General features: G+C 38.7%; 1 gene segment (V, D, J or C); it reads right to left on the bottom strand.

The window, feature by feature from the left end:
* Window positions 1-1028: 1028 nt before the first annotated feature.
* On the bottom strand, window positions 1029-5639 carry LOC123726578 (T-cell receptor alpha chain V region CTL-F3-like). The segment is given in 2 exon segments: window positions 1029-1149; window positions 5467-5639. Coding segments are annotated over 2 exon segments (294 nt in total).
* Between the last annotated feature and the right edge of the window lie 9332 nt (window positions 5640-14971).

Here is a 14971-nt window from a genome sequence, read left to right as displayed (position 1 = left end):
AATAAAATACAAGATGAGCATCCACATTCCTGCTGCGTTTTGGTCCTCCATTCCCAACGACAACCGTGACAATAGTTGCTGTGAAATTGTTAGATATTACTTGTTAGATATTGCTGCACTGTCGGAACTAGAAGGACAAGTATTTCGCTGCACTCTCAATAACATCTGCTAACCATGTGTATGTGACCAATAACATTCGATTTGATTTGATTTTGAAACAAGATTCCCCTAGTCTCCCTCTATTGGATGTTGTATAAAACGATGTAATTTATCCCCATTTATTTTCTTGATTTTAGGGCAGCAGAGTTGGACCTGAGCTGTCTACAGTGAAATCATAGGGGAAAACATTGCTAGAAAGGAAGATCTGTAAGATAGTTCATCTCTTCAACATAGTTAATTCATTCACAGTTTATTTTGTGGTCCTATTTATATCTGTAATCTACAGTATACTGGACATCTGCAACACATTCAGATAACCCTAATGAGTTTCTGTAACTTTTTCATCCAACATTTGTATGAACATTTTATTAGTTTTCATTGAAAATAATGAATTGTTCATTTCCACCCTACATGTACAGGTATCGGCCCCAAAACAGGAAACACCAACATAAAGTGTCTTAATTGGGTGTTGGGCCACCACGAGCCACCAGAACTGCTGGCATAGATTCTACAAGTGTCTGGAACTCTACTGGAGGGATGCGACTCCATTCTTCCACAAAAATGCCATAATTTGGTGTTTTGTTGATGGGGGTGGAAAACGCTGTCTCAGACGCAGATCCAGAAACTCCTGTAGGTGTTCAAATGGGTTGAGATCTGTAGTTAAAGATGGCCATGGCATATGGTTTACATAGTTTTCATGCTCATCAAACCATTCAGTGACCACTCGAGCCTTGTGGATGGGGGCATAGTGATGGTATTCAAAATAATGGCCAAAATAATTCTAAATGAGCGTTCTCTTAGGGAATGTCTGTTTTTTTTTTTCAGTTCCGTTTTTTGTACAGTGTGTCTGGGTTTCTTGTCACTGTGGTCTACAGGGCACAGTAGTACAGAGCAGAATGTGTCACTTCAGCAGAGGAGATCTCCAGGTCCACATGGGTTCTCTCATCATTTAGTTTACAGACAGTCGTGGGTATGGAGGAGTAGCATGCACTACAGAGGGGTTTGAGGACACTCCAGTGAGGAGGAGGACGATGGGAGATGATCCAGGGTACTGTTGATACCACTGGAGAGTACTAGCAGAGGAGTAGTTACAGGACAGATTTATGACATCACCCTCCAACCCAAACACCTTATCTGTTGTTGGAGTGATGTCATTCCCATGACTGCCACCTGTAAACATTTATGAAAACAGGAATTATTATCAGGAAATTATCATACAATTCAAATCTTTATTCAGTCAAGTGTATTCAAAATTGACTAAATATCCTTCACAGTACTATGACTCCAGTCTTCAGTAACTACATTCACAGTGATTGGAAATTAAGAGTAGCATCAATCTCACCCACTAGTGCATATATTAAAATTGATCCTAGTAACATGCTGGTAAGTATTATTTAACACAGTGAAAAGAGTGAAAACAAGTAGAGTTATGACACAATGACTCCCCTGGTTTCTCACTGTCAGCTATAAAAGGCATTTCCTTTCCTCTGCCTCAATTATATAACACCTGCCCTTCACTTAAAAAATGTCTTTGTAAAGGGGCTGTATGTCCTGTTGTCACAGTGAGCCTCAGAACACAGTAGTACACAGCATAGTCAGACAGCTGCAACCTGGTGTCATGACGTTGGCCTGTTGGGGGAGGTTTATGACCCCCATAAATACCTTTCCCCTTTTTCCTCTCTCTACTCTACCGATGTGACTATTAAAAATCCCTTTGATAACATAGAGAGTCTGGGAACATCAAAAGGTGGGAAACGGAACCCTATTTTGGTAATCCAACCAGTTGAACATATGCGTTGGTACTTAACCTCTTTGAATATGAATATGATCTCAGATCAGTTGTTGTCTGAGACATTACTACTAATGACAGGATGACATAAACTGTATCTTGGAAAGTCGACACATTCTAGTTATCAGATTCACATGGAATTGTTGTACAATTTAAATGTTTAAATATGAAACTATTTGTGAAAAGATTAAATGTAATTTTAGCTTCTTAAATGAGAGACCGGTTTGTCATAGAGAAACTCTGCTCACTCAGAGGCCACGCCCAAGTGAACAGACTTTGGTTGTAAAACTATGAAACACGCCCTTCTTTCACTACTATATAAACCCGTTGATGAAAATTCAACTTTCTGTTCCGAGGACGTCAGGACGATGGTCCTACGTTAAAAGGGCTCAGATAATAACCTAACGAAATTAGCATCGTGTTCAATGTGAAGGTGACGATTGACACGCCGAAAGGATGAATTTCGACTATACCAGCCAGAATATAGCACGAGCTTAAAAGTATGGCAACTTGGTATGAACTTTGAACTCTTATTCACTCCAGAAGTGATACCTCCTAGCCGGTGAGTTATCAGCAGCCGCTGTAAACGTGGGCTAGGAGAGGACGGACAGAGTATCCATTCTACCAAGCTCCAGTTCACCACTAGACATTCTTCAGAGGACAAGAGATCCATGCTGGACAAACCGGCTGTCTATCTACGACCAATCTACCGAAGCGCAGCTCAGAGTAAATATTTATTGCGTTTTCCTTTTTCAAATGGGCGGTTATTTAGAATGCATAAGATTCTGTATTTACGATAGCATAGCTTCTCCCTTTGTTACTCAGTCTTCCCGCTCTTTCATTCAAAACCCAACCCCCTTTCTTTGTGTAACCAGCCGTCATATCTGTTCCGTCCGCTAGGGACGTTTTCCTTTATGACATAATTTGTAATCAATGTATGATCCATTCTGTGTAGATGTAATTCTGTATGATTATTTACGTATTTAGTAAATAAAAAATTAAACCAAATGTTGTATTGCTGATTCAACTTGTTAGCCAGGGTTCGTGAAGATAACCAAGAATTTACAACTTTCAGATGAGACTGAATAAAGTGATGATTAAATATTGACTGCTACTGATGTTAAGAGTTTATTTGGAAGATAACAGCTCTATAAACATTATTTCGTGGTGCCCTGACTTTCTAGTTAATTACATTAAGCTGATTAGCTTAATCAGGTAATATTAATTACAGAGAAATTATTTTATAGAATAGCATGTCATATCACTTAATCCGGCATAGCCAAAGACACGACACTGGATAGTCAAGGGGACTGATTGTGTCTTGGTATTTAGACTTGCATTGAATCTCTCCTTGAACCCTGCAACATCGTCTCCAGATCCAAAAGAATAACATCTCAGTATTGCTTCTTGTTTGTACCAATATAGATATGCATTAGTAGCACTGGTGTTATATTGACAACTCTTTGTTACCAGTCCTCCTTCAGTAGTAATTACACCTATTGGTTGCTGTTGAACATGGTCTCCTGTACACTCTGGAAGACAAAAAAAGATAAAGTGAGTGATAATGAAATATTAAAAATTAAATTGAGATAGATGATGATTATATAAACCAATGAGAGGAAAGGTTCCATCATACTGAAGCAGAATACAACAAGAACCAGCCAGATGATCAGACAGAGTACCATGGTTATACAGAACACACTGAGAGTGACTGTGAGTTACAGTAAGAGGTAGAGATCCTCTCTCTCTCTTCCATGTCCATCTCAGCCTGTATATCACCATCAACTGACATAAATCACAGAGGAGCCTGTTCAGAGACAGGGAAGATTGTAAAGAAATGTATGGGTCAATATTACCTTGTCAGTATAGTGAGAAGCTTACGTCTAGCTCACATAAAATGAAAAGTAGCCTAAAGCAATTTTTAATGACATAAATGTAACATGAAGTGAGTATGATAAACATATTTTTTTGGTATGTTGTGAACACGTACAGGTATTCTTTTACAGTTAATGTACAAACACTTGTGTAGCCATAGAATAAATAATTCAGATCTACTTAAAGTATATTGAAATGCATATTGTGCTTTCGTCCCAAATTTTCAGTGTTACTGAATGTTTCTATGGACACATGAAACATATAGTTTTTGTAAGATGGCAGTATATCCTGTTGTCACAGTGGGCCTCAGAGCACAGTAGTACACAGCAGAGTCAGACAGCTGCACCCTCTGGATCGTCAAGGGGACTGACTTTGCTGTGACGTTCAGACGGGCATGAAATCTCTCCTTGAACTCAGTAGCGGTTTCCCCAGCTCCAAACGTATCCCTTCTCAGCATAAACATAGGGTTGCTATTTGTTTGTTGTTTGTACCAGAAGAGATATGGTGATTGAGAAGTTGTATCAAATAGACAAGTGAGTTTTATTGGTTGTCCTTCTACGACCATTACATCTTTTGTTGGCTGTATTACATTCTCTTCTGCTCTGCACCCTGAAAAGAAAGAGAAATATATCTTCACAACATATAATAATAATGTATATAAATAAAATGAACAAGTGCACAGAAAGAGACAGATGAACAGAGTGATGTTATACCAAAGCAGCATGCAGCCAGAACATGCAGGATCAGCCAATTTCTCATGACTAGTCAGTCAGTTTGAAGTGGAAAAGGTAAGGAGCAGAACAATGCTGATCTATCTATCACAGAGCTTTGACACCCTCTGTCCTACTGTTGATGCTTCATGTTGTTCTGTATTACATGCAGTAGTAGACCGTGGGGAGGTGTCTGTCTGTATGGCATCCTCTGATTCAGGGGTGTGAGTGCTTTGTTAGGTTGCCCCCTTCAGGTTGACTTTCATACTAGACCACTAGGCAGTGAGAATTGTGAGGAGGAGTAACTACAAACAACAATATTGTTGTGCTTTGTCAAATTACCAAGTGCTTTTCCGACCGATATAAAAACGATTGAAGACTACTGATTGAAGAGTGAAGATGACATCTCTCTCACAATTAACATTTTGGCCACTAGATGGCAGCAGTGTGTGTGTGCAAAGGAAAAAATTGATTCAGTGAAGCATTGCAATACTGCACAGTATTTGCCCAAATTTGCCAAATTAGTACTATAGAGAACATACAAAAATGATATGGTAATACAAATTGTAAGTTTACACACTCCCAGTAATGTCTTACATGATGGATCATTAACTTATACACTAACTTTCACACATCTAGATGGCCGTGTGGGGTGGGTGTGGAGCCAGAGACAGCAGGGGTTCAAATTGTAGAACCCGGTTCCTACATTTGAATATAAAACTGTATTTTATCAAACAAAACTATTCTAAATGTTATCTCTGGGTATCCTCAGGATGCCAAATCAGAGCAAGATTACCGAATGAAAGAGATGATTTACCTTCAGAGGTGAATGTATCAAACCAGAAGCCGTGATGAAAGTTTTTTGTTGGTGTGCACTCTCCTCAAACAATAGCATGGTATTTGTTCACTGTAACAGCTACTGTAAATTTTTACAGTGCAGTTAGATTAAACAGTAGGTACTCAGGTGCATGGTTAGGGTATTGTTGGTACCAGTAAAGGTAGCTGATACTGCTGCTTGTTTCATATGTCCAGCTCAGAGACACTGATGATCCCTCAGTGGGGGTGTACTCCTCCTTGTCAGGAGTCACACTATCTCCACATACCATTCCTGCAGAGGAAAAATAGGTAATAAAGCTGAACGTCTTAAGGTATAGGGGGCAGTATTTTCACGGCCGGATGAAAAACGTACCCAAATTAATCTGGTTACTACTCTGGCCCAGATACGAGAATATGAATATTATTAGTATAGATCTGGATAGAAAACACTCTCAAGTTTCTAAAACTGTTTGAATGGTGTCTGTGAGTATAACAGAACTCATATGGCAGGCAAAAACCTGAGAAAAATTCAACCAGGAAGTGGAGGATCTGAGAATTGTAGTTCTTCTTTCCAATCCCTTTCGAAACTACAGTATCTGTGGGGTCACGTTGCACTTCCTAAGGCTTCCATTGGCTGTCAAAAGCCTTCAGAAAGTTCTTTCAGCATTCTCCTGTCACTGGGCAGATAATAGGAGCTCAGTCACTGAGTGGACTGCCTATGGACAAAGGGATTGGACATGCGCGGTCCTGCGAGTGTGCTGTTCCTTCTTCTTCTCCTTGAATGAATACGGTATTGTCCGGTTGGAATTGTATCACATTTCTACGTTAAAAATACCATAAAGATTGATTTTAACCTGTCTGGGCTATGGGCAGTATTTTCACAGCCGGATAAAAAACGTACCCGATTTAAACTGCTTACTACTCTTGCCCAGAGATGAGAATATGCATATTATTAGTAGATTTGGATGGAAAACACTCTGAAGTTTCTAACACTGTTTGAATGGTGTCTGTGAGTATAACAGAACTCATATGGCAGGCAAAAACCTGAGAAAATTCCAAGCAGGAAGTGGCCTGTGTGAGAATTTGTAGTTCTCCTTTTGCTTCTCTATCGAAACTACAGGATCTGTGGGGTTACGTGACACTTTCTAAGGCTTCCATTGGCTCTCTAAAGCCTTCAGAAACCGGATTGTCTCTGGGCAAAGTATGGTAGCTCAGTTTGTCAGTGGTCTGCCTGGTGACTAAGAAATTGGAAATGCGCATTCACGAGACCACGCCATTTTTTCTTTTCCTCTTTGAATGAATACAGTATTGACTGGTTGGAATATTATCGCTATTTTACAAGACAAATACCATGAAAATTGATTTTAAACAGCGTTTGACATGCTTCTAAGTACGGTAATGGAACATTTAGAATTTTTTTTGTCTCGATATGCGCTCGCGCGTTACACTTTGGATAGTGACACACAAACAAAACTGAGGTATTTTGACATAACTATGGATTATTTGGAACAAAAACAACATTTCTTGTGGAAGTAGCAGTCCTGGGAGTGCATTCTGATGAAGAACAGCAAAGGTAATACAATTTTTCGAATACTAATTCTGAGTTTAGTGTGCGCCGAACTTGGCGGGTGTCAAATTAGCTAGCCGTGATGGCTGAGCTATGTAATCAGAATATTGCAAAATGTGCTTTCGCCGAAAAGCTATTTTAAAATCTGACATAGCGATTGCATAAAAGAGTTCTGTATCTATAATTCTTAAAATAATTGTTATGTATTTTGTCAACGTTTATCATGAGTAATTTTATAAATTCACTGGAAGTTTTTGCTGGGAATGCATGTTCTGAACATCACACGCCAATGTAAAAAGCTGTTTTTGGATATAAATATGAACTTGATTGAACAAAACATACATGTATTGTATAACATAATGTCCTAGGAGTGTCATCTGATGAAGATCATCAAAGGTTAGTGCTGCATTTAGCTGTGTTTTGGGTTTTTGTGACATATATGCTTGCTTGGAAAATGGCTGTGTGGTTATTTGTGTCTATGTACTCTCCTAACATAATCTAATGTTTTGCTTTCGCTCTAAAGCCTTTTTGAAATTGGACAATGTGGTTAGATTAACGAGAGTCTTATCTTTCAAATGGTGTAAAATAGTCGCATGTTTGAAATATTGAAATTGTTTTTTGTATTTTGCGCCACGCTCTTCCACTGGCTGTTGAATAGAGTGGGACGCTAACGTCCCACCTAGCCCAGACAGGTTAAACAAAGTTTGACATGCTTCTAAGAATGGTAATGGAACATTTTGACTTTTCGTCTCTGGTACCGCGCTTGTGCGTTATGCCTTTGGATAGTGCTCTGAACGCACAAACAAAACGGAAGGTATTTGGACATTAAATATGGATTATTTTGAACTAAAACAACATTTCTTGTGGAAGTAGCAGTCCTGGGAGTGCATTCTGACGAAGATCAGCAAAGGTAAGAGAATATTTATAATACTAATTCTGAGTTTAGGTGACCCCGAACTTGGCGGGTGTCTGTATAGCTTGCTGTGATGGCGAGCTATGTACTCAGAATATTGAAAAATGTGCTTTCTCCGTAAAGCTATTTTAAAATCTGACACAGCGGTTGCATCCAGGACTAGTCTATCTATAATTCTTTAAATAATTGTTATATATTTTGTCAACGTTTATGATGAGTATTTTTGTAAATTGATGTGCACATTCACTGGTCGTTTTGGTGGGAATACATTTTCTGAACATCACGCGCCAATGTAAAATGCTGTTTTTGGATATAAATATGAACTTTATCGAACAAAACATCCATGTATTGTGTAACATGATGTCCTAGGAGTGTCATCTGATGAAGATCGTCAAAGGTTAGTGCTTCATTTAGCTGTGTTTTGGGTTTTTGTGACATATATCCTTGCTTGGAAAATGGATGTGTGGTTATTTTTGTCTATGTACTCTCCTAACATAATCTAATATTTTGCTTTCGCTGTAAAGCATTTTTGAAATCGGACAATCTGGTTGGATTAAGGAGAGGTGTATCTTTAAAATGGAATAAAATAGTTGTATGTTTGAGAAATTTGAATTATGACATTTTGTTGTTTTGAATTTGCCGCCCTGCTATTTCACTGGCTGTGTGAAATAGCGTCCCACGTAGCCCATAGAAGTTAGAACACATGCTTATTTTTCACATTTAAATGACTTTCCCCTAATCAAAAGAGGTTTAACGACCAATACCATAATTGAATAATCTGATTATAAGGATGCAAGGAGTTCAAATGTTTAGGTATTGTTTACCTGTAGTCATAATCAGAATGATCAATACACTGATTGATTTCTCCATCATCAGACTGATGTTTGCATGCATTCACTCTCCTTGAAATGGTCTTCTGTGTGCCACTGTGTGAGGTGTACAGCCCTGATAACGTCGCACCCACCACAGAAGTAAGGCTAGCATTTTTCAACACTAATGCCTAGGATACACTCATTTTTGTAGGGGGCCTGTATATCCTGTTGTCACAGTGGGCCTCAGAGCACAGAAGTACACAGCAGAATCAGAGAGCTGTAACCGCTGGATCGTCAAAGGGACTGATTTTGATTCTGATTTAAATGTAGTTAAATTGATATGGGCATCGAATCTCCTCTGGAATTCAATGGCATTATCTGATCCAAAAGTCACCCGTTTCAGCATAAACTTTGGGAAGTCATTAGCTCTCTGCTTGTACCAGAACAGGTATGGATTTCTATCTACAGTATCAAATTGACTGCCCAGTGTGACCTGTTCTCCCTCAGTAGGTATCACATCTCCTGGTGGCTGAATGACTGTTTCTTCTCCTCTGCATTCTGGAAAATAATGTAATACACATTTGTATTAGGGGAGAAAATAATCAAGCAACATGATTGAGGGAATAAAAACGCATTAAATTAATACTGATAGTATTGTACTGAAATGTATATTTACAATAAAAGGGTTGGCGAAAAAGCAGTAAGCAAATAAATAAATGAATAGTTATCATGGTAAATGATAGCTATCATACCACAACAAAATGCAGCAAGGATTAGAAGTATCTTCTGCCAAGATTCCATGTCAACTGTGAGATGGATTGGTAAGGAGAGAGCAAACACACTCGTACAGTACATGTCAAGAGCTTTTGAAACCACTTCTTTAACTCTGCCTTATGAAGCATTGAGGAGGAGCTTCCACTAGGCTCTCTAAAAGTCTTATATCACACAATCAAATCGTTTTTGGAAGGGGGCTCTATATCCTGTTGTCACAGTGGACATCAGAGCACAGTAGTAGCTGTACCCTCTGGATCATCAAGGGAACTGATTTGGTGAAGGAATTGAGATGGGCATTAAGGGATCGGACACTTTTTTTCAATTTTCACTTAACCTGTTGGGGCTAGGGGGCAGTATTTTCACGGCTGGATAAAAAAACGTACCCAATTTAATCTGGTTACTAATCCTACCCAGTAACTAGAATATGCATATACTTATTATATATGGATAGAAAACACCCTAAAGTTTCTAAAACTGTTTGAATGGTGTCTGTGAGTATAACAGAACTCATTTGGCAGGCAAAACCCTGAGACATTTTCTGACAGGAAGTGGATAGCTGATGTGTTGAATTACCTTTAAGCCTATGCCATTGAAACACACAGGGGTTGATTAATGTTTTGGCACTTCCTATTGCTTCCACTAGATGTCACCAGCCTTTACAAAGTGTTTTGAGTCTTTTACTGTGAGATCTGACCGAACAAGAGCCATGGAACGGTGATGGCCGATTAGACTCTAGCGCGCGAGTTCATGTTGGGTACCCTCGTTCCAATACGTTATAAAAGAGAATGCATTCGTCCACCTTGAATATTATTCATGTTCTGGTTAAAAAATGCACTAATGATTTATGCTATACAACGTTTGACATGTTTGAACGAACGTAAATATATTTTTTCCCCTCGTTCATGACGAGAAGTCCGGCTGGCTTAGATCATGTGCTAACAACAAGGAGCTTTTTGGATATAAATGATGAGCTTTTTTGAACAAAACTACATTCGTTATGGACCTGGGATTCCTGGAAGTGACATCTGATGAAGAGAATCAAAGGTAATGGATTATTTACATAGTATTTTCGATTTTAGATCTCTCCAACATGGCCGTTTGTCTGTATAGCAAAGCATATTTTTCTGGGCGCAGTGCTCAGATTATTGCAAAGTGTGATTTCCCAGTAAGGTTATTTTTAAATCTGGCAAGTTGATTGCGTTCAAGAGATGTAAATCTATAATTCTTTAAATGACAATATAATATTTTACCAATGTTTTCTAATTTTAATTATTTAATTTGTGGTGCTGACTTGACTGCCGGTTATTGGAGGGAAACGATTTCCTCAACATCAATGCCATAGTAAAACGCTGTTTTTGGATATAAATATGAACTTGATAGAACTAAAAATGCATGCATTGTCTAACATAATGTCCTAGGAGTGTCATCTGATGGAGATTGTAAAAGGTTAGTGCATCATTTTAGCTGGTTTTATGGTTTTGGTGACGCCTGTCTTTGAATTGACAAAACATTACACACAGCTATTGTCAATGTACTCTCCTAACATAATCTAACTTTATGCTTTCGCCGTAAAACCTTTTTGAAATCGGACAACGTGGTTAGATTAAGGAGATGTTTATCTTTCAAAGGGTGTAAGATAGTTGTATGTTTGAAAAATTTGAATTTTGACATTTATTTGGTTTCAAATTTGCCGCTCTTGAAATGCACCTGCTGTTGATAGGGTGCACCACGGGTGGCACGCTAGCGTCCCACATAGCCCCAAGAAGTTAAAATTACATACCTAAATCTAACTGCCTGTAGCTCAGGACCTGAAGCAAGGATATGCATATTATTGATACCATTTGAAAGGAAACACTTTGAAATGTGTGGAAATGTGAAATTAATGTAGGAGAATATAACACATTAGATCTGGTAAAAGATAACACAATGAATAAAACATGCGTTTTTATTTATAACAAAATATATACAGTTGAAGTCAGAAGTTTACATACACTTAGGTCGGAATCATTAAAACTCATTTTCAACCACTCCACACATTTCTTGTTAACAAACTATAGTTTTATAATCGGTTAGGACATCTACTTTGTGCATGACGCAAGTAATTTTTCCAACAACTGTTTACAGACATATTATTTCACTTATAAATTCACGGTATCACAATTCCAGTGGGTCAGAAAATTGACTGTGCCTTTAAACAGCTTGGAAAATTCCAGAAAATTATGTCATGGCTTTAAAAGCTTCTGATAGGCTAATTGACATCCTTTGAGTCAATTGGAGGTGTACCTGTGGATATATTTCAAGGCCTACCTTCAAACTCAGTGCCTCTTTGCTTGACATCATGGGAAAATCAAAGGAAATCAGCAAAGACCTCAGAAAAGAATTGTAGACCTCCACAAGTCTGGCTCATCCTTGGGAGCAATTTCCAAATGCCTGAAGGTACCACGTTCATCTGTACAGACAATAGTATGCAGGTTTAAACACCATGGGACCATGCAGCCATCATACCGCTCAGGAAGGAGACGTGTTCTGTCTCCTAGAGATGAATGTACTTTGGTGCGAATCAATACCAGAACAACAGCAAAGGACCTTGTGAAGATGCTGGAGGAAACAGGTACAAAACTATCTATATCCACAGTAAAAAAGGTCCTATATCAACATAACCTGAAAGGCCGCTCAGCAAGGAAGAAGCCACTGCTCCAAAACTGCCATAAAAAAGCCAGACTACGTTTTGCAACTGCACATGGAGAAATGTCCTCTGGTCTGATGAAACAAAAATAGAACTGTTTGGCCATAATGACCATCGTTATGTTTGGAGGAAAAAGGGGGATGCTTGCAAGCCGAAGAACACCATCCCAACCGTGAAGCACGGGGGTGGCAGCATCATGTTGTGGGGGTGCTTTGCTGCAGGAGGGACTGGTGCACTTCACAAAATAGATGGCATCATGAGGGAGGAAAATTATGTGGATATATTGAAGCAACATCTCAAGACATCAGTTAGAAGGTTAAAGCTTAGTCGCAAATGGGTCTTCCAAATGGACAATGACCCCAAGCATACTTCCAAAGTTGTGGCAAAATGGCTTAAGGACAACAAAGTCAAGGTATTGGAGTGGCCATCACAAAGCCCTGACCTCAATCATATAGAGAATTTGTGGGCAGAACTGAAAAGGCATGTGCGAGCAAGGAGGCCTACAAACCTGACTCAGTTACACCAGCTCTGTCAGGAGGAATGGGCCAAAATTCACACCAATTATTGTGGAAAGCTTGTGGAAGGCTACCCAAAACGTTTGACCCAAGTTAAACAATTTAAAGGCAATGCTACCAAATACTAATTGAGTGTATGTAAACTTCTGACCCACTGGGAATGTGATGAAAGAAGTAAAAGCTGAAATAAATAATTCTCTCTACTATTATTCAAACATTTCACATTCTTAGAATAAAGTGGTGATCCTAACTGACCTAAGACAGGGAATTTTTACTAGGATTAAATATCAGGAATTGTGAAATTATGAAATGAAAAGTACTTGGCTAAGGTGTATGTAAATTTACGACTTCAACTGTATGTATCCATCGTCTTTGAAATGCAAGAGAAAGGCCACAGTGTATTATTCCAGTTTAGGCGCAATTTAGATTTTGGCACAATTTAGGTTTTGGCACTAGATGTCAGCAGTGTATGTGCAAGTTTTAGACTGATCCAATGAACCATTGTATTTCTGTTCAAAATGTTGTATGAAGTCTGCCCAATTGTGCCTAATTGGTTAATATATACATTTTGATGTACATAACTGTGCACTCTCCTCAACCCAGAGCATTGTATTTTTTCACCGTAATAGCTCCTGTGAATTGGACAGTGCAGTTAGACTAATAATAATTTTGTAATGAACACAAGGGAGACAGAGAGCTGGTTTCAAGCGCAGAGCGCAGCAAGTGTTTAATGAAAGGCACCATAGGAGGAGGAAGATAGCTAGGTCCAGGGCCGGGCCGAAGGTCATATACGGTAGGTCCAAAAATGGCAACAGTACAGGCAGGGAATAGGGGAAAGGCGTCGTGAGTGAGGCAGGTAAAAGCTCTGAAAAAGTGTGTCTCAAAACAAACAATATCTCACAGTGATGGGATGCAAGGAACTGAACTAAATCGTGTGAGATGATGACATGCAGGTGTGTGAACAGGTGATAATAATTCCGGTGATTGGAATCTGGAGAGTGAGCTGGAAAGTGAGATGAGTGTGAGTTTGACGCAGATGTTACAAATTTAAGCTTTCTGCCCATATAAGATATGTCTATGTCCTGGGAAATTTTCTTGTTACATACAACCTCTTGCTAATCACATTATCGCACGTTAGCTCAACGATCCCATAGAGGTTAAATCTCCACTTGAATCTATCATCAATACCCCCTGGTCCAATTACATCCTTCTGCAAAACATATTCAAGGTAATCATTTGTGGATTTAATGTACCAGAAGATGGAGCTGATTAACTGGTGTTATATTTATATCTTAGAGACACATCTTCTACTTCATAAAAAGCCACTTCTCTCTTCGACTGAGTAACTAACTCTGTCTGCTCTGCTGCACTCTGGAAACAAAGGAGAATGCCATGGGTTCTATATGACATTTTTGTGGAAAATGTGTTAGTCACATCATATCTATTTGATCTTTGGATGGTTCTTCATGGTCTGTGTAGTCAGATCTTTGAAAAAGTTAATTTTAAGTGAACATTTTTTTTTAGGAAGTTCTATCTGCATAAACACATTTCAACTTGGTTCTACAAGGTTCTGTCTGCAATCCAATCACAAGCCTGAGCAAATACAGACAGACCAATCAGAACACGTATTTGCCATCTCTCTCTAAGTATGGTCTAAGCTGATCTAGCCAGCAATAATGGCATGCAAGCAAAAATAACAACACTGTCAGAAGTCTTAAAGTAAATGATGTTGTCACATCGGTGTTCAGTAATGATAGTCATTTGTCTTTCCTAATGTATTTGATGAGGTGTTACCACTCTATCTTGGTAAAATTGTGTTATTCTATTATTTATGTATTCAAATAGGTACAGTTTTCTTAAAAACTGAACATGTCGTATTCAGAAGACCAAGATTGACAAACTGACTTATAAATGTGTCAGGATTTTGATACTCTGCACTTTAGGTACATTTAAGGTGATAATATTAATGGGTTATGAAAGAACAATTAATTGCAAAACAGTTCTGAGTTCTCGAATGTGAAAACTTTGATGCTCATTTATTTTGCTTTGCGCAGATAGAGTCTTAAAGTCCCATGGTCACAACATGTCAGGATTCCAGTGACATCAGGGTATGAGAAAAAGATAGTGAGAGCCGTATCCTACCAAAGATAAGTGCAGCAAGAACAACAGAGGTCCACAGCCAATGTCCCATAATTATCATAGGATACACAGAGCAAGACACCCTGATGTTACAATACAGAAACGGGTGTGCTATCTTGGTTCCTGTCTTTGTAGCAGCACAGACCTAGACCATGTAGCACAGCACAGAGGGAATGTTCAAATACTGTAAACAAGTAATTTTAGAGTAGAAAGCAA

Source organism: Salmo salar, chromosome 14 (assembly GCF_965601325.2).
Source record: "Salmo salar chromosome 14, fSalSal1, whole genome shotgun sequence".
In the NCBI taxonomy this organism is placed as follows: Eukaryota; Metazoa; Chordata; class Actinopteri; order Salmoniformes; family Salmonidae; genus Salmo; species Salmo salar.
Note: the sequence above shows the minus strand (reverse complement) of the source record. Positions and strands in the feature narration are given on the sequence as shown.